The 19544-nt window shown below is 45.2% G+C and overlaps 1 protein-coding gene across 5 annotated transcripts in view; it reads right to left on the bottom strand.

Annotated features, from left to right (window-relative positions):
• The window catches only part of PTPRU (protein tyrosine phosphatase receptor type U), a 1238801-nt gene that overhangs the window by 242975 nt on the left and 976282 nt on the right, over positions 1-19544 (bottom strand). For all 5 annotated transcript variants that reach the window (XM_069623015.1, XM_069623016.1, XM_069623017.1 and 2 more), the window contains one exon: positions 10405-10595. In XM_069623015.1, coding sequence (XP_069479116.1) covers positions 10405-10595 — 191 coding nt within the window. The remainder of the gene's footprint in view (positions 1-10404; positions 10596-19544) is intronic.

The raw sequence follows: 19544 nt of genomic DNA, 5'->3' as shown, positions 1-19544 counted from the left end.
GTGACATTTTATCTAAAAAAAAAAACTGGCTTAAGGAACTGAACTTTGCCTGGCAACTACCCCCATCAGGAGTGAAACTTGAGTCACAACTGTGTTCCCAGGCCTATCTGCCTTTTGCTGGCCACACTAAGGATATGCCATCTCTCTGATAATTGAATTAAGGGGAGCCCCACAGAATACAGGAGCTCTGAACAAAGCCCTGTCCTGACTCAGGCAAATGTTTTATTGCAGATGTCGTAAAACAGCTTCCTCTTGGCAGAAGCTGGGAGTGGCAGGGTCTCTGAGCTTGGCAGAAACTGGAAAGACTGGTTTCTGTACCATGTGACCTGAAAAGACACACCTCTATAGCCAGAATATGGTTTTAGAAAAAGATGAATAACTCATAGTACAGACTTGTGAAAATTATTTAAATGATACCATAATTCTTGTGATTTTTCTGCCCACATTTTAAGAGGTTTTTCGAACCGGTGGCATGTTCAGGGGAGTTTTAGCGGAAAGGAGGATATTACTCAAAGTGTGTGCATGTGAAAAATCTGACACTTCATCAACTAATGTCCATACTCCTTGCGCACATGTGTGTAAATTTGGGGTAATGTCCGGAATTGCAAACCAGTTAAAAAGTGCAAAATATTGCCATTTCTGAATGCAAGCTCCCAGGAAGAGCAGAGTTTGAACAGGAGATACCTCCTGTAATGCATGATGGGTGCATATGATTTTAAAACAATATGTACCTCTGCAAATATGTATTTGGTTCAAATCTAGATTTGTGTGCAAGTTGACAGGAGGAGTGGACTTTCTGCAGGCTGTAAAATGACATCACTCTGACACAACTTAGCTCCCCCAATCAGGGGAGAAATGAAAGCTTGGCCAATGACAAGTGGAGAGGGGCTGGCTAGTGATGCTGCTCACACACACCCATTAAAAAAACAGATAAAAGCAGACAGACAGGACAGATAGGGACCTTCAAATCCATTTGCAGCTGGAAGCTCTGCCGGAAAATCCATACTTTACCTCCCTCAACCTTCAGAGAGCAGACATAGAGACTTCAAATCTATCAAATATCCAGAACCAGAGACCCAGACCAGACCAGCAGAGTAGAGCTGACCTGTTAGCAGAACCAGAGAGAGCTGACCCAGATCACTGTGCAGTGCAGAGACCAGAGGCGAGTCTAAAACCTGACCAGATCCGTGGCGTGGCCCATTTCATTTAAGAATATAGTGTGAGTACCTAGAAAACTGTGCAGAACCAATCTCTTAGTTAAAATAATATAATTCAATCCTATTTTAATCTAAGTAGAACTGTCTCTTAACTGTCACCTGTCATTTGTGAAGCTGTCACTTGTCATTTTTTAGTTGCAAGCTGCACTTGTCTTTTTGAACTTTAAAATTTCAAATCTGAAAAACGACCTTTATTTAATCGCTCATATCTCCGTGACCGTTTGGGCTAGAGACTTGCAGTAACTTTCCTCAGAAAGCTGGGAATCGTGGCTTTTCTACGAACCTAGAACCCATATAGTTTTGCTGCAATCGTGAAAAACGCATTCGCGAATTTTACCGCGATTTGCAAATTTCTCCACTTGCAAAAAGATAGCTGCTTTTGCTTTCCTCTGAAAGAAATTCGTTTGCCTCATAAAAACCATCCCTGCATCATTGCTAGTGTGAGCCTGGACTAATATTAACTAGATACCACTCACCCTGAACCTCTAGAGGGAATTAAAAGCATTTTAGCATATTTTTTCTTCATTTCCAGCACATTTAAAAGCATTTGGGCCTGTGTTTTCAACTTCTGTAGTCTAAGTTGCTGGGGTGAACTGAATTACATTTGATTGCATTTCTGAGAACTGTGTGCTTTTCCTTCCATTTCCCTGCATTGCATTAAAGGGGGGGGGGGTGAAATGTCCAAGAAAGTGATTACATTGTTTTTGCTGAAATCCTATCAAGTTATTTTCTGTACTGCATTTCATTCCACATTGCATCCATTTGAAACCATAAAAGTATTGTTGCTATCTTATCCATTTCATGTCAACTCCTTAGTGATTATAAAGAAGTGTGCTAGTGCCAGATTCTCCGTTGTTAATCTTTATCATATCAGATTAAGTGTGATATTCAATTATATATATATCACAATTATAAAGTGTGATATATATATATATATATTGTTTAAATTATCAAATAAACCTTTTAAACTTGCAAAACAGAACTACTTCTTGGCTCAGTGGGGTCAGGGGGGTTCCAAGGGAGGGGTGTTATATAGGGGTAGTCATCCAGAACGCATGAACTGGACATAAAGATATATCAATAAGGGTTTTCATTCAGTATTCTAGACTAGGCGTTGACTTGGCTGTAGTGCTGAATTGAATCCTCTTACAAATTGGGGGCTCGTATCCGGGATTCTGGGTTAGAATACCACTTGTGCAGCTTAATACAGTGTGCTAACTGACGGGATACATACATCCAGTCGGATCACCACGCTGCATTACGCTGTGAAGCATTCCTCAAAAGGGACACTCCAAGAAAAGTTCTGTTCTGCAAAAATAAAATACTAACTGCTGTAAGTCAGGACAGAGACCAATCTCTAGAATGACGACCTTGGTAGATATGAAAATAGCCAGAGAGCACTTCTTACATAAACTATTTGTGAGAGGTGAATGGGCTGAGCAGGGCCAGGATGCCTGGTTGCAGGCCATCACGCGACAGGTCACTGAAACAGGGTCAGACTTATAGAGAGATCAGGGTCCATTACATGTGGCCCTGAGTGAACTATATATGGCTCCTAAGGCCAAAGATGAACACGACAAGATTGTTAGGATAGCGGCATATTTATATTTATATATGGGAGCCATACAGAATAAATGTGCTGAAGGCCATGATCTGGCAAAAAGGCAACAGATGGCGTTAGAGAAGGCCCAATCTGATCTGGACTCTTCTGAGCAAAGGCTGCACAGAAGCCAGGAGTCAGAAAATGAGACCAGACAGTACATCACTAAAATAAAGGAGGATATGGATGTGCTGCAAAAGGAAAAGTCAGAACAGGATACCAGATTTCTGGCCTTGCAGAAGGAACACCAAGAAGGTTTGGACTCCCTACTGCAAAGCCAGAAAAAGCTGGAGCAACAGCTAGACTTCAATAGGGCATGTGCTGAGCAGGTAGTCACCCTGCAAAGCCACCTAGATAGGGAGAAGGCAGAGAGCAAGAAACTGATTCTGAAAGACCTGGATACCCAGGCAGAGTTTGATCAGGAGCGCCAGAAAGCTGGTGCCTTCCAAAGGCAAAGGGGTGACCTGGCGGCACAGATGCAGGCTCTTAGTCAGGAAAGGGACACCTTAGGCCAGGAAGTCTGCCACTTAAAAAGAAAAATGGAAGAAAATCACCTGGCCCACCGGGGACTGGGTGACCTCCAAAAAGAACACCAGAACTTGCTAGAGCACACCAGGAGGGTGGAGGATGCTCTAGCAAGAAAGGAGCAGGCCAATAGGGACACAGCTCAGGAGGTAACCCTCCTGCAGCAAAGACTGGCCCAGTTCTCCAGGACCAACCAGGAAGCACGGAGGGAAAATGAGGCTCTCTGCCAGCACAATGAGAGGCTCCAGCAACAGGTAGCGATGCAGGAGAAACTGATAGAGTCGAGTAAGGCCTTAACAGAGGAACTGAAAGCACAAATGCAGGCTCTTGCATTGCAACAGGGAGCAGGGGCGGATAGAGATGAGGTCCGCTGGGAAAGAGAGATTCCTGACCATAACCGCAGGAGCCCTAACACCAGGGGCCTTCATCTCCCCCAGTCCCTGGACTCTACCACCCCCATGTCCCCTGGCGCACATAAGCACAGGGCTGCAGGGATGGCAGATTACTATCCAGCTAAGAGTATGGGGCTCATAGGCCAGTACCACTCAGGAATGGAGGGGTGGGCATCCGGGTATGGGCACCCAAGTACAGTACAGTTCAATGGGGAACCCCAGGAGAGTAGGCCCATTAAGGGCATCCTGAAAACCTCTGCCCAGTTAGGTCAGTGGAGGGGGTACCCATCAAATCCTGGCAGCAAGGAGGAATCTGAAGACTCCTCTGAACTGCGCAGGACACAGGAGACCAGGTCCCCACATTCTGCCAGCCATTCCCAGGCTCGCAGAATCCGGGAAAACCTGGAAGAACAGACGGGAACCTCTGGGAGCAGTGCCTCTGAGTCCGAGGACGAATGGACAAGGGTTACCCGAACCAAAAAGGCCAATAAGGCAAAAAGGGCCTTGCTAAAGGACCCCTTAAAGCAGATTAAGGCGATCAGGAGCGTCATCACGCCTTACCATAAGAACGCTAAGTATTCTGTTTGGGAGCACTTAGAGTTGTTTGAACAAATGATGGAGACTTTCCATTTGAAGGACAGCCAAAGCTGTATTCAATATGTAAAGTGGACCTTCTCCCCGGAATACTCCAGTTTCTTTGCGGGGCTGGAGGACCAAAATCATTTAAGATGGTCCACCTATAAGGCGGCCATCTTGAAACATTTTTCCATTCATAGAAATCCTCAAGAGGCTCGCAAGGCAGCCTACAATTTGCAATGTGGGGAGGATCAGGCCCCACAAGAATTTGTGCAGGAGTTAAAGCGTGCTTTTGCACAGACCACAAGAAGGGTGCGCACGGATAGCAGAGAATTTATTAATACGTTTTTCCATGCCTTGCCCAAATATATCATGACCCAGCTCGTGAGGGATTTTCACGAGAAAAGATCTTTAGACTGGGTCATTGAACAGGCTACCCGGATCTATGAGGTGCAGAAACCGATGGATAGCAAAAGTAATGCCCAGAAAAACCCCAAAGCCAACAGCACCCCTGCTGCTGCCAAGGTGGCAGAGGTAAAGGTCACCCCCGTTTTGGATTTGGAGATGGGGGGGCCTAAAAACCTACCTGCAAATAAGTACATGTTGACCGTCACATGCTTGTTTACCAAGTGGGTGGTATGTCTCCCAGCCCCAAATTGCAAGGCAGAAACCGCAGCTGCCCTGATGATTAACCACATCTTTTCCCGTTTCGGCCTACCTCAAAGGATTGAGTCAGACAGAGGTAGCCACTTCACCAGTGAAGTAATGACAAAGATGTGGGAGATACTGGGGGTCAAAAGGAAGTTGCATATTGCTTACAGGCCAGCTTCTTCTGGGGCAGTAGAGAGATATAACCGAACCATTGTGAGCATGTTAAAGAAGTTTGTGGCAGATTCTGGGCCAAGTTGGGATATCCGATTACCTCTGGTCCTAATGGCCATCAGATCTACCCCTTCATCTGCAACCAAAATGTCACCATTTGAGTTGATGACTGGGCGCAAGATGGTGTTTCCGCAGCATTTGCTCTACAGGACCCAAGAGCAGACACTGATAAATGCCTCCACAACTCATGAGTATGTGGAGAATTTAAGGAAACACCTTCAACATGCTTTTGCTTATGCTCAGCGGAATCTAGAAAGATCGGCTGATAGCATGAAGACCCATTATGACCTGAAAACTTCCAGGAAGGAATATCAGGTGGGAGACCGGGTCTATCTATACAACTTCCAAAGGAACCAGGCAAAACAGCGGAAATTCTTGCCTACATGGAAGGGACCCTTTGAGATCATCGACAAAATCTCCCCTGTGGCCTACAAAATCCACATCCCCAAAGGTCCTTTGGCAGCGGGGGAAGACAAGTGGGTCCACATCAACCAGTTGAAATGTTGCCATCCCAGGCACACTCTGCAACAACTGGAGGAATCCTCTGGAATCCTAGCGGGTACTGTCTCAGACTAATTCAGTTCCAACCATAAAACATACCACATCTAGTCTCTAAAATATTGTGATTTGCATGAAACTGTCTCTTAGTTATACTGTTTTTTTTTTCAAAATAAGAATGTAATGTTTTGTTATGATGAAATGCATATGCTGCCCCACTATCTCAACAGTGGTGGAAAAATGTCTATGAATAGGTATTGCCGCTCTTCCTTTGTCGTCCTAGGAGAAAGAAAACCGGGAGACGGGCCAAGGAGGACGATCCGGAGACCGGGAGCAGAGACGCAACGGGCCCAGTGTACCGCCCAATATTCCCATCAGGACCGGCGAGGAGAACCGATCGATCCGACCGGATGGAGGAAAAGATGCTGAACTGTGCCATCTATTGGAAGAAGATGAGGAAACATCCCAGGTCTTGCGAGTCCCATCAGGAAACCATATGGCCATCGCAAGAGGGGGGCTTGTGGGATGTTTTTATCCACGCATCCAAGCCCTACCTCAAAACTGTGCAGTACTGACATGGAAAACATCATGATGGCCAGAGCTTCCCAGAAAATGCACAGGGAAATGCATGAAGAATAGGCTGCCACTCATTTTTGCCGATGTTATGGGCACAGAAGGACACTGCCTAAAACCACCATTGGACTACCCACACAGTAGTCTGAAACCATTGGGAGTGGCAATGCTGATTGCCAAAAGCAAACCCATAACTGTTGGGAATTCATTTTCTTAAATCCCAAAAAAGGGTGCAGTACCAGTACTCACCACTATCCAAAAGCCGGCGTTTTAAAACCACCAGATTTTACTTTTTGTATAAAACTGAATAAATGAACCCAAAACAGGCCAAGGAAAGACTTACTGAGAGGTGGATCCAATGTAAAGTTATATTCTGAAGTGACTTGAAGGTGTATAACAAGACTGGCTGAGCTGTGGATTTCAGCAGTTTAAGTAAATGTGGACTGGAAGACACTAAAAATCTCAATGTTTAAAAGAAATGAGTGACCTACTTTTGAGTGTCACATAGGTTGCAATTGTTTAAATGTCATAGTTTTAAACTTAGAATCAGCATTATAGCTGCATATGTAAAAATGTTTAGTTTATTTGAATGCAGAAACTGGGGAACAGAAGTGACATTTTATCTAAAAAAAAAAACTGGCTTAAGGAACTGAACTTTGCCTGGCAACTACCCCCATCAGGAGTGAAACTTGAGTCACAACTGTGTTCCCCGGCCTATCTGCCTTTTGCTGGCCACACTAAGGATATGCCATCTCTCTGATAATTGAATTAAGGGGAGCCCCACAGAATACAGGAGCTCTGAACAAAGCCCTGTCCTGACTCAGGCAAATGTTTTATTGCAGATGTCGTAAAACAGCTTCCTCTTGGCAGAAGCTGGGAGTGGCAGGGTCTCTGAGCTTGGCAGAAACTGGAAAGACTGGTTTCTGTACCATGTGACCTGAAAAGACACACCTCTATAGCCAGAATATGGTTTTAGAAAAAGATGAATAACTCATAGTACAGACTTGTGAAAATTATTTAAATGATACCATAATTCTTGTGATTTTTCTGCCCACATTTTAAGAGGTTTTTTCGAACCGGTGGCATGTTCAGGGGAGTTTTAGCGGAAAGGAGGATATTACTCAAAGTGTGTGCATGTGAAAAATCTGACACTTCATCAACTAATGTCCATACTCCTTGCGCACATGTGTGTAAATTTGGGGTAATGTCCGGAATTGCAAACCAGTTAAAAAGTGCAAAATATTGCCATTTCTGAATGCAAGCTCCCAGGAAGAGCAGAGTTTGAACAGGAGATACCTCCTGTAATGCATGATGGGTGCATATGATTTTAAAACAATATGTACCTCTGCAAATATGTATTTGGTTCAAATCTAGATTTGTGTGCAAGTTGACCTGAGGAGTGGACTTTCTGCAGGCTGTAAAATGACATCACTCTGACACAACTTAGCTCCCCCAATCAGGGGAGAAATGAAAGCTTGGCCAATGACAAGTGGAGAGGGGCTGGCTAGTGATGCTGCTCACACACACCCATTAAAAAAACAGATAAAAGCAGACAGACAGGACAGATAGGGACCTTCAAATCCATTTGCAGCTGGAAGCTCTGCCGGAAAATCCATACTTTACCTCCCTCAACCTTCAGAGAGCAGACATAGAGACTTCAAATCTATCAAATATCCAGAACCAGAGACCCAGACCAGACCAGCAGAGTAGAGCTGACCTGTTAGCAGAACCAGAGAGAGCTGACCCAGATCACTGTGAAGTGCAGAGACCAGAGGCGAGTCTAAAACCTGACCAGATCCGTGGCGTGGCCCATTTCATTCAAGAATACAGTGTGAGTACCTAGAAAACTGTGCAGAACCAATCTCTTAGTTAAAATAATATAATTCAATCCTATTTTAATCTAAGTAGAACTGTCTCTTAACTGTCACCTGTCATTTGTGAAGCTGTCACTTGTCATTTTTTAGTTGCAAGCTGCACTTTAAAATTTCAAATCTGAAAAACGACCTTTATTTAATCGCTCATATCTCCGTGACCGTTTGGGCTAGAGACTTGCAGTAACTTTCCTCAGAAAGCTGGGAATTGTGGCTTTTCTACGGACCTAGAACCGCATTCCTACCCCATATAGTTTTGCTGCAATCGTGAAAAACGCATTCGCGAATTTTACCGCGATTTGCAAATTTCTCCACTTGCAAAAAGATAGCTGCTTTTGCTTTCCTCTGAAAGAAATTCGTTTGCCTCATAAAAACCATCCCTGCATCATTGCTAGTGTGAGCCTGGACTAATATTAACTAGATACCACTCACCCTGAACCTCTAGAGGGAATTAAAAGCATTTTAGCATATTTTTTCTTCATTTCCAGCACATTTAAAAGCATTTGGGCCTGTGTTTTCAACTTCTGTAGTCTAATTTGCTGGGGTGAACTGAATTACATTTGATTGCATTTCTGAGAACTGTGTGCTTTTCCTTCCATTTCCTTTTAAACTTGCAAAACAGAACTACTTCTTGGCTCAGTGGGGTCAGGGGGATTCCAAGGGAGGGGTGTTATATAGGGGTAGTCATCCAGAACGCATGAACTGGACATAAAGATATATCAATAAGGGTTTTCTTTCAGTATTCTAGACTAGGCGTTGACTTGGCTGTAGTGCTGAATTGAATCCTCTTACACATCTAACAATGTTACCTCTTTGAAGCATTGAGAACCATAATGAATTTCACAGACATCAATCAATCTGTGGTCTTCAATTCCCCATCGAAAGGCCCATGGCCAGGACTATGAGGTCAATTTCTTAGCGGATCATGCCACCCAACATGGAAAATACACATTTACATTCGAGTCAAATTTGACTTCTAAAATGAGTAGGACATTGAACGTATCAACTGTTTGTACAGAATTACAAATCTGACACCATCATTATTTCAGCAAACATTTCCCTACAAATATAACCACAATGCAATAGCATTCCAACTAAGACCTTTAAACTCATAATGACTCTGTAAATTAAATCAATTAAAATCAATCAATTAAAACTTGGTGATATCAGACTATTAAATGGGAAGCAAATGTAGATGTGATTAAGCTGATCAAAGGGAAGGACAATTTAAAACAAATATTTGACAAACATAAATAACAGATTAGTAGAAGGGAAATCAACATTAATTTTGATTGATTTCCTTCACCCCCATACCGTAAATATAGCTCAAATTAAACTAGCAAACATTAGCACATTTGAGCAAATACATCTGATAAACAAAAGCAATGCTGATTTCCTTGAAGACACACAATACCAAGCAAAGTGGAATGGAATGCAAATAGCATCAAACGAACAGCACATACTTAAGTGTCTTTAAAATATTAAATTACAGTTCAACCAAATGAAATGCACTAAATGAAACTTGAATGTGTCTAGAACACCGATTCACAAATTAAACTCAATTGCTCTACTAAAACTGTAAGGAATTAAATATAAGTGCAATTACCACATACAACAGGGTAAAACGATTCCATGGCAGTACATTTTGGATCAAACTAATTACAATGCAAAATCTCTAGTGAAACATTAACAAAACCTACATCATACCAAATATGTACAAATAATGAAACCTCAGCCCAACCTGAAAACTCAATTTAAAGGAAAGTGAAATAAAAATAGCAGCTGCCAAAAATGAACTGGTTGACTAAGAACAGTCAATTGAATAGCAATGAAATCAGTTCCCTAATGAATAAATACGCTTTATAGATATGCATTACTTGAATAAACCCCCAAATTGACAAAAAACTAGAACATATTTAGTAAATAAATGCCCTTAGTAAAGGGATTCTGTAATGTTGCCAGATGCAACCATTTTTAAAGCCTTTGTAGAGAGGAATGGCATTTAATTTCTGCTAACACTCAATGGGGATTCAATCAGGGAATGTTTGTGTTACATATACGGGCATGAGAAGTCTATCTCACTCCTTTTCCAATGGATCATTAACACAAAATAAACACAAACGTTGAACTTAAGGCAAATTGTGTTTTCTTCCAGTTTTTTAAGTAATTCCTCTGTTGCATCTATGACACGTGACAGCAGTCATGGGGATAACTTACCTCATACTCTGTTGCATCTATGACACGTGACAGCAGTCATGGGGATAACTTACCTCATACTCCTGCTTGAAGCCGTAGCCCTCAGCTGTCTTCATCTGGTTGATGTGCTGCAGGAGATCGGCCACTCGGACGGCAGGGTGCAGCTGGCCAGTGTGATAGGGGGAACCCTTGCGTCCACAGGGCCTGCGAGGAGAGCCGCCCAACAGGCTGCTGGATTCATTGACGACACTGCTACGTGGGTCCCCTTTGGGTGGAAAAGACAAACACACTCATAAAAGGACTTTAGCAAAAGCATCAACTCACTATTCATGGCTCGGGCATATCAATGTTTGATTTCGGTATATGAGGAGGATGCCTGATGCTGTCATTTGCACGTAGGACATGATGGGGCGAGGACCACTGTCTAGGAAAGACATGTTCTCTGCCTCTCAGTGCCACCAGCGCATGACATCATCAGGCAGCGCCCTGAATCAAGACGGACCTCACCTAAAGAGAGCACACCAAGCTCTATCAGACTAGGTAACCGATGTGGAAAGGTCATGGAACCGTGACTGGCACACCATGGTGGCTCTTCCTGGGCAGATGGCAAGAGTTTATTGTTTTTGAACACCAACAGAAAACACACACTTAAAACTTGTAATGATTAAACTGTTGTCAGTGCGGGGGTATTATCACTGTTTTGTGTGCAGTTCACATCAGAAGATGGCCTTGTAGGTTGGAGGCAGGCTAGAAGAAATGTGGGTGGGGTTTCATGTGCGCTAATATTTGCAGTCATTAGAAGTATTCTATGTCCTTCGACATCACTTACTACCAAGGATATAACACAGGGCATCTTTGCTGTGGTTACTTTGATGATGAGCATGAACAGTAAGATGCAAATATATTCCGTCATGCCAGCTGCCTGATCGTGCCCACACGCAAAGACTGCACCAGAGATCATGCTACCATGTGTGCTAGCATAAATATTGACCAGAACCATTCCATGTCCCTCTGCACCAATCACAACTAAGGATACAATACATGGCATTTTTGCCGTGGTTACTTTGACAATGTGCATAAACATGAAGGCGTAATTTCACGTCATCACGCCAGCCGCCTGAACATGCCCAATCCTGTTGGAAGTTCAGGTCGTCATAACAACGGTTATGACAACAACCGCGTTCACTTTGCAGAAAATCATTCAGAGACGCCAGCAATCAGACGCAGCCCGGACCTTCAATCCAAGGTACACCCCCACACGTCATTTCACCCTATGCACAAATGGCCCTATATCCCATACACCATTACAAATGCCAATGTGTTCCTCTCCCTGTCCTTTTAACTTGCAGAATTCACACCCACGTGCACAGTCCAACTGTGGCACAACAGAAGGCTACACGACTGGCTACCGAATGAATAATAACTGAAGCTACTCCCTCTTCTTGTTAACACAAGTAGCATCTTGTATACACATGCGCAGCCCTTACCTGTAGACCTGCTATAAAGGTTAGTTGTGCCCATATTACTCGAGTTACATTTTCCTCGAGTATCCCGGTTTCCAGCATTAGTGGACCCCACGTTTCACTTTATGTCCCTCCAGATTCGTATTGCAATGCCGCCACCAGTTGGAGATGAGATTTATGGAACTCTCCACACACCCATCAAAGGGTAAGTTTAATCAGCAGGTTTTTGATATATAGGCAGATGCAATCAAACAGGGTACACCGGGCAGGTACCAGTCACACTGGCGTATTCCCTTTTGTTGTCTGCTTCTTCCAAGGGTGCCCCCACCTCCCCTGAGGAAGGCATTATTTACTGCCAACTTGCTGTCATTTGCAAAAACATGGGGCTGAATCCCACCACCAATATTGGGGTTCATGCCATCACCACCAGTTAGGCTAAACACATCCACCTACTTTGAGTTTCATCGAGTTTTACTGCATATTTCCTTGTGACTCTTTTTTGAATTGTGTCATTCTCATGTCAAAACACTGATTTTTGTCTTAGCCCTTCATTAATGAATGAATAAAATACCTGGTAATAGAGTTCAGCAGCTACAAACTTCTCTTTATTTATTTTTTTCTTTTCCTTTGTGTCCATTCAGCACTTTTTTGTCTATACACTCTATACTTTTTAAAACACCATTGGCTTACTTCTTTGAAGCATTCCAAGGTGTAAGACTTCCTGGTTTTGGTGTTACCCAGCGAGGTAGCCATGTTGATACACGCAACCAATATGAGTTAACTGTCTTCCAGAATTTAAAAGAACTTAGAAGAACTCAATACAGTGGGAACTACTCACTTGACAATAGTGAATATTCAGTTGGACTACTAAGCAATATGTATCCACCCTTAGCTTCTCATGCAAAATGGGAGCTCCACGCGATAAAGGAAGATTCTGCAACCTTTGACTGTTCGGGTGTTTTAGACTACTACCACCATCGGCCCCAGCCACAATAGAGGGATCAGAGGAGTCATGCTCTGAAACATCTGGTGACCTGCACACCCACTTCCTTACAGGTATATAAAGGGATTTCTCCTATTAAAACAAAATATCACTCTTCCTCTGAGGGCAAGAAGATGATGGAAGTTCAACAGAATAGATATTTTCTTGTGAATTCATCACATAGGTTCAGTGCAGTTTATTCTTCAGTCAGATTTGTTCTGTTAACCATGTACTCTTAAGGTGACAGCACCATGTGAGGTCAACCCAGGGGACCACTGCCAGCCATGACCTGTTGGCCTCTTTAAACTCACAGCATCTAGAACATGTTGCAGCCTCGTTATTAAGGGGATCAAAGATGAACATGTTACAGCCTCAATATCAGGGGAAATGCACTGTAGAACATGCTGCAACTTCGCTATGAGGGGAATTGCACTGTAGACCAGGTTTAAGCCTAGCTATTAGGGGGATCATAATGTATAACAAGTTGCAGCCTCGCCATCAGGGTAATCAAAATGTAGAACATGTTGCAGCCTCGCCATAAGGGGAATTGCAATGTAGAACAGGTTGCAGCCTCGCCATCAGGGGCATTGCAATGTAGAACATGTTGCAGCCTCGCTATTCAGGGAGTCATGATGTAGAACATATTGCAGCCTCGCCATAAGGGGAATTGCAATGAAGAACATGTTGCAGCCTCGCTATTCAGGGAGTCATGATGTAGAACATATTGCAGCCTCGCCATCAGGGGCATTGCAATGTAGAACATGTTGCAGCCTCGCTATTCAGGGAGCCATGATGTAGAACATATTGCAGCCTCGCCATCAGGGGCATTGCAATGTAGAACATGTTGCAGCCTCGCTATTCAGGGAGTCATGATGTAGAACATATTGCAGCCTCGCCATCAGGGGCATTGCAATGTAGAACAGGTTGCAGCCTCGCCATCAAGGGCAATGCAATGTAGAACATGATACAGCCTCACCATCAGGGGAAGTGCCATGTAGAACATGTTATAGCCTCGCCATAAGGGGAATTGCAATGTAGAACATGTTGCAGCCTCGCTATTCAGGGAGTCATGATGTAGAACATGTTGCAGCCTCGCCATAAGGGGAATTGCAATGTAGAACATGTTGCAGCCTCGCTATTCAGGGAGTCATGATGTAGAACATATTGCAGCCTCGCCATCAGGGGCATTGCAATGAAGAACATGTTGCAGCCTCGCTATTCAGGGAGTCATGATGTAGAACATATTGCAGCCTCGCCATCAAGGGCAATGCAATGTAGAACATGATACAGCCTCACCATCAGGGGAAGTGCCATGTAGAACATGTTAGAGCCTCGCCATAAGGGGAATTGCAATGTAGAACATGGTGCAGCCTCGCTTTTCAGGGAGTCATGATGTAGAACATATTGCAGCCTCGCCATCAGGGCCAATGCAATGTAGAACATGTTATAGCCTCGCCCTCAGGGGCATTGCAATGAAGAACATGTTGCAGCCTCGCTATTCAGGGAGTCATGATGTAGAACATATTGCAGCCTCGCCATCAGGGGAATTGCAATGTAGAACATGTTGCAGCCTCGCTATTCAGGGAGTCATGATGTAGAACATGTTAGAGCCTCGCCATAAGGGGAATTGCAATGTAGAACATGGTGCAGCCTCGCTTTTCAGGGAGTCATGATGTAGAACATATTGCAGCCTCGCCATCAGGGGCATTGCAATGTAGAACATGTTATAGCCTCGCCCTCAGGGGCATTGCAATGAAGAACATGTTGCAGCCTCGCTATTCAGGGAGTCATGATGTAGAACATATTGCAGCCTCGCCATAAGGGGAATTGCAATGTAGAACAGGTTGCAGCCTCGCTATTCAGGGAGTCATGATGTAGAACAGGTTGCAGCCTCGCCATCAGGGTAATTAAAATGTAGAACAGGTTGCAGCCTCGCTATTCAGGGAGTCATGATGTAGAACATATTGCAGCCTCGCCATCAAGGGCATTGCAATGTAGAACATGATACAGCCTCACCATCAGGGGAAGTGCCATGTAGAACATGTTAAATCCTCGCTATTAGGGGAATCATGATGTAGAACATATTGCAGCCTCGCCATCAGGGGCATTGCAATGTAGAACATATTGCAGCCTCGCCATCAGGGGCATTGCAATGTAGAACATGTTGCAGCCTCGCTATTCAGGGAGTCATGATGTAGAACATATTGCAGCCTCGCCATTAGGGTAATCAAAATGTAGAACATGTTGCAGCCTCGCTATTAGGGGAATCAAAATGTAGAACATGTTGCAGCCTCGCTATTAGGGGAATCAAAATGTAGAACATGTTAAATCCTCGCTATTAGGGGAATCATGATGTAGAACATATTGCAGCCTCGCCATAAGGGGCATTGCAATGAAGAACATGTTAGAGCCTCGCCATAAGGGGAATTGCAATGTAGAACATGTTGCAGCCTCGCTATTCAGGGAGTCATGATGTAGAACATATTGCAGCCTCTCCATCAGGGGCAATGCAATGTAGAACATGTTGCAGCCTCGCTATTCAGGGAGTCATGATGTAGAACATATTGCAGCCTCGCCATCAGGGGCATTGCAATGTCGAACATGTTGCAGCCTCGCTATTCAGGGAGTCATGATGTAGAACATGTTGCAGCCTCGCCATCAGGGGCATTGCAATGTAGAACATGTTGCAGCCTCGCTATTCAGGGAGTCATGATGTAGAACATATTGCAGCCTCGCCATAAGGGGAATTGCAATGTAGAACATGTTGCAGCCTCGCTATTCAGGGAGTCATGATGTAGAACATATTGCAGCCTCGCCATCAGGGGAAGTGCCATGTAGAACATGTTACAGCCTCAATATCAGGGGAAATGCACTGTAGAACATGCTGCAGCCTCGCTATTCAGGGAGTCATGATGTAGAACATGTTACAGCCTCGCCATCAGGGGCATTGCAATGTAGAACATGTTATAGCCTCGCCATCAGGGGCATTGCAATGTAGAACATGTTATAGCCTCGCCATAAGGGGCATTGCAATGTAGAACATGTTGCAGCCTCGCTATTCAGGGAGTCATGATGTAGAACATGTTACAGCCTCAATATCAGGGGCATTGCAATGTAGAACATGTTGCAGCCTCGCTATTCAGGGAGTCATGATGTAGAACATGTTACAGCCTCGCCATCAGGGGAATTGCAATGTAGAACATGTTGGAGCCTCTCAATCAAGGGAACCAGAAAAGTGCTTCATTCCTTCCAAAATGATCAAATACGTCTTGTGTCCGCCCATCCATGATAGATCAGATGCAGGGGAGTATCCTGTATAGATTAGGTTATTCGCATGGTTAAAAGTTCAACAGGCAACCCGAGTTTCATCACCCAGTGGTACAATAGTTCACTACATTCCCTGGGTTAAACGTTCCAAAGAAATGTAAAGGCACTTGCGGCAGGAGTGTGAGCCTTTCCTCAGCATGCATTATAGAACTGGTTTGCTGTCACAGGCCATTGTGTTCTGATGGCTTATCCCTCAGCACAGACTAGAATATCGTTTGGTGCTCACTCATCTAGAGTGGATGATCGGTGGACAGTTCCCTCTCCATACAGGGAAGGAATGGTGGGCTTTCCCTCTCCATATAGGGGGACGGGGGGATAGGGGCTTTCCCTCTCCATGCAGGGGGGGTGGTGGGCTCTTTCCCTCTCCGTACATGGGAGGAATGGTAGGCTTTCCCTCACCATTCAGGGGAGGAATGGTGGGCTTTTCCTCAACATCCAGGGAAGGAATGATGGGCTTTTCCTCTCTATACAGGGGAGGCATGATGGGCTTTCCCTCTCCATACAGGGGAGGAATGGTGGTCTTTCCCTCACCATCCTGGGGAGGAATGGTGGGCTTTTCCTCAACATCCAGGGAAGGAATGATGGGCTTTTCCTCTCTATACAGGGGAGGCATGGTGGTCTTTTCCTCACCATCCTGGGGAGGAATGGTGGGCTTTCCCTCAGCATCAAGGGAAGGAATGGTGGGCTTTCGGCACCATTGAGTGGAGGAATGCTGGGCTTTCCCTCTCCATCCAGGGATGGAATGGTGGGCTTTTACTCTCAATACAGATGAGAAATGGTGGGCTTTCCCTCACCATCTTCGGGAGGAATGATGGGCTTTCCCTCGCCATGCAGGGGAGGAATGGTGGGCTTTCCCTCTCCATAAAGGGGGATGGGGGGATGGTGTACTTTCCCTCTCCATTCAGGGGGGACAGTGGGCTTTCCCTCTCCATACAGGGGAGGAATGGTGGGCTTTCCCTCAACATTCAGGGGAGGAATGGTAGGCTTTCCCTCACCATCCTGGGGAAGAATGGTGGGCTTTCTCTCACCATTCAGGGAGGAATGATGGGCTTTTCCTCACCATCCAGGGAAGGAATGGTAGGCTTTTCCTCTCCATACAGGGGAGGAATGGTGGTCTTTCCCTTACCATCCTGGGGAGGAATGGTGGGCTTTCCCTCTCCATACAGGGGAGGAATGCCGGGCTTTCCCTCTCCATCCAGGGATGGAATGGTGGGCTTTTCCTCTCAATAGAGATGAGGAATGGTGGGCTTTCCCTCACCATCTTGGGGAGGAATGATGGGCTTTCCCTCGCCATGCAGGGAAGGAATGGTGGGCTTTCCCTCTCCATATAGGGGTACGGGGGGGATGGTGGGCTTTCCCTCTCCATGCAGGGGGGATGGTGGGTTTTCCCTCTCCATACAGGGGAGGAATGGTGGGCTTTCCCTCACCATTCAGGGGAGGAATGGTGGGCTTTTCCTCACTATCCTAGGGAAGAATGGCGGCTTTCCCTCACCATTCAGGGGAGGAATGATGGGCTTTTCCTCACCATCCAGGGAAGGAATGATGGGATTTTCCTCTCTATACAGGGGAGGAATGGTGGGCTTTCCCTCTCCATACAAGGGAGGAATGGTGGCCTTTCCCTCACAATCCTGGGGAGGACTTGTGGGCTTTCCCTCAGCATCCAGGGAAGGAATGGTGGGCTTTCCGCACCATTCAGAGGAGGAATGCTGGGCTTTCCCTCTCCATCCAGGGATGGAATGGTGGGCTTTTCCTTTCAATACAGATGAGGAATGGTGGGCTTTCCTTCACCATCTTGGGGAGGAATGATGGGCTTTCCGCACCATTCATTGGAGGAATGCTGGGCTTTCCCTCTCCATCCAGGGATGGAATGGTGGGCTTTTCCTATAAATACAGATGAGGAATGGTGGGCTTTCTCTCACCATCTTGGGAGGGAATGGTGGGCTTTCCCTCGCCATGCAGGGGTGGAATGGTGGGCTTTCCCTCTCCATACAGGGAGACGGGGGATGGTGGGCTTCCCCTCTCCATGCAGGGGGGATGGTGGGCTTTCCTTCTCCATACAGGGGAGGAATGGTGGGCTTTCCCTCTCCATGCAGGGGGGATGGTGGGCTTTCCCTCTCCATACAGATGAGGAATGGCGGGCTTTCTCTCACCATCTTGGGAGGGAATGGTGACGAGTCATTTAACACGAATGTTATCATTCGTTAACAACCTCTTACCATGCAAGGGCTCAAACATACTTGTCAATGTTGGGATAATAAGAAATGATTAAAATACTGAATTAGAAATAAACAGTTTTCTACCTGTCCATACCACATAAAAGCTGCCCTTCTCCTACGAGTACCCTTCCTTCCCAAACACCCCCATTGCACTAGCATGGCTGAAAAGCAAGTCACCCCAGCTATAGGATATGGACGTTCACACATCCTGAGCCATTGAAGTGTCATTAGACAAGACAGAAATCCACTGATTAGCTACCTGTCTCGACCAGACACACCATGGACCCAAAGCTCTCTGGAGGTGATACTGTTCCATCCAGTTTCACAAAACCGGCCACGAATTATGCAAAATAAAGACATGTTCCGGGTTTAATAGTACATTTTTATTACATTTTATAAATGTAATAAACAAACAAACAATAGATATGCAAATTAGGCATGCCTCCTCTTTGACAATTAGTCACTGATTTCCAAACTTCAAATGTCTACACCCATTTTTGCTTAGCTCTGCATCAGCATCGACAGAGCTGACTATTATTTATAAGTAACAGGCCACCAGACATCGCAATTACACATTGGGCCTCATTCCGAGTCGGGCGGTAAGGGTTAACGGTCACCGGTAACGAGACCGGTGCCGTTAAACCCTTACCACCCTATTCCGAGTTCCCTTTGCGGGTTGGAACTTAACACCTGCTTTTTGCAGGCGTTAAAAAACCACCCCGCAAAGGGACCTTGGAGCTAATTACGGCACCGTAATTTACGGTGCCGTAATTAGCACCTTCCCCATTCCCATTGAGCCCTATGGGGCAAGAATGGGAATGGGGAAGGGCCCATGGTGAATGGGGAATTACCGACCCCGCCACCCTTGGAATGGAGCGGTAATTCCGCCATTCACCATGGCGGAGTCGGAATGATAACGGCGTCAATCAAGGCGCTAATAGCGCCTTGGTTAACGCCAGGGTCGGAATGAGGCCCATTAAATTGATCTACTGATTGGGAACTGCCCCTGGCAACAAGCAGACCGTGGAATGGAATGTGTCCGGGAGGGTGGGGGCGGTAGAGAGAGGGCGAGAGCTATTGTTTTTGTAGGGGAAAGGGCCATACAGTCCCCTGTTACTTCCACATTCTTTTTACATTTTCATTGTTGGTCCAAAACAATATATGCATCAAAAAGAAGTTATCTGGGCTCTCCCAATACTCTTTAAAGGGCTACAAATCCAACCTAA

Source organism: Ambystoma mexicanum, chromosome 11 (assembly GCF_040938575.1).
Source record: "Ambystoma mexicanum isolate Mex_15411 chromosome 11, UKY_AmexF1_1, whole genome shotgun sequence".
Taxonomy (NCBI): domain Eukaryota; kingdom Metazoa; phylum Chordata; class Amphibia; order Caudata; family Ambystomatidae; genus Ambystoma; species Ambystoma mexicanum.
This window is presented reverse-complemented; position numbering and strand designations above follow the sequence as displayed.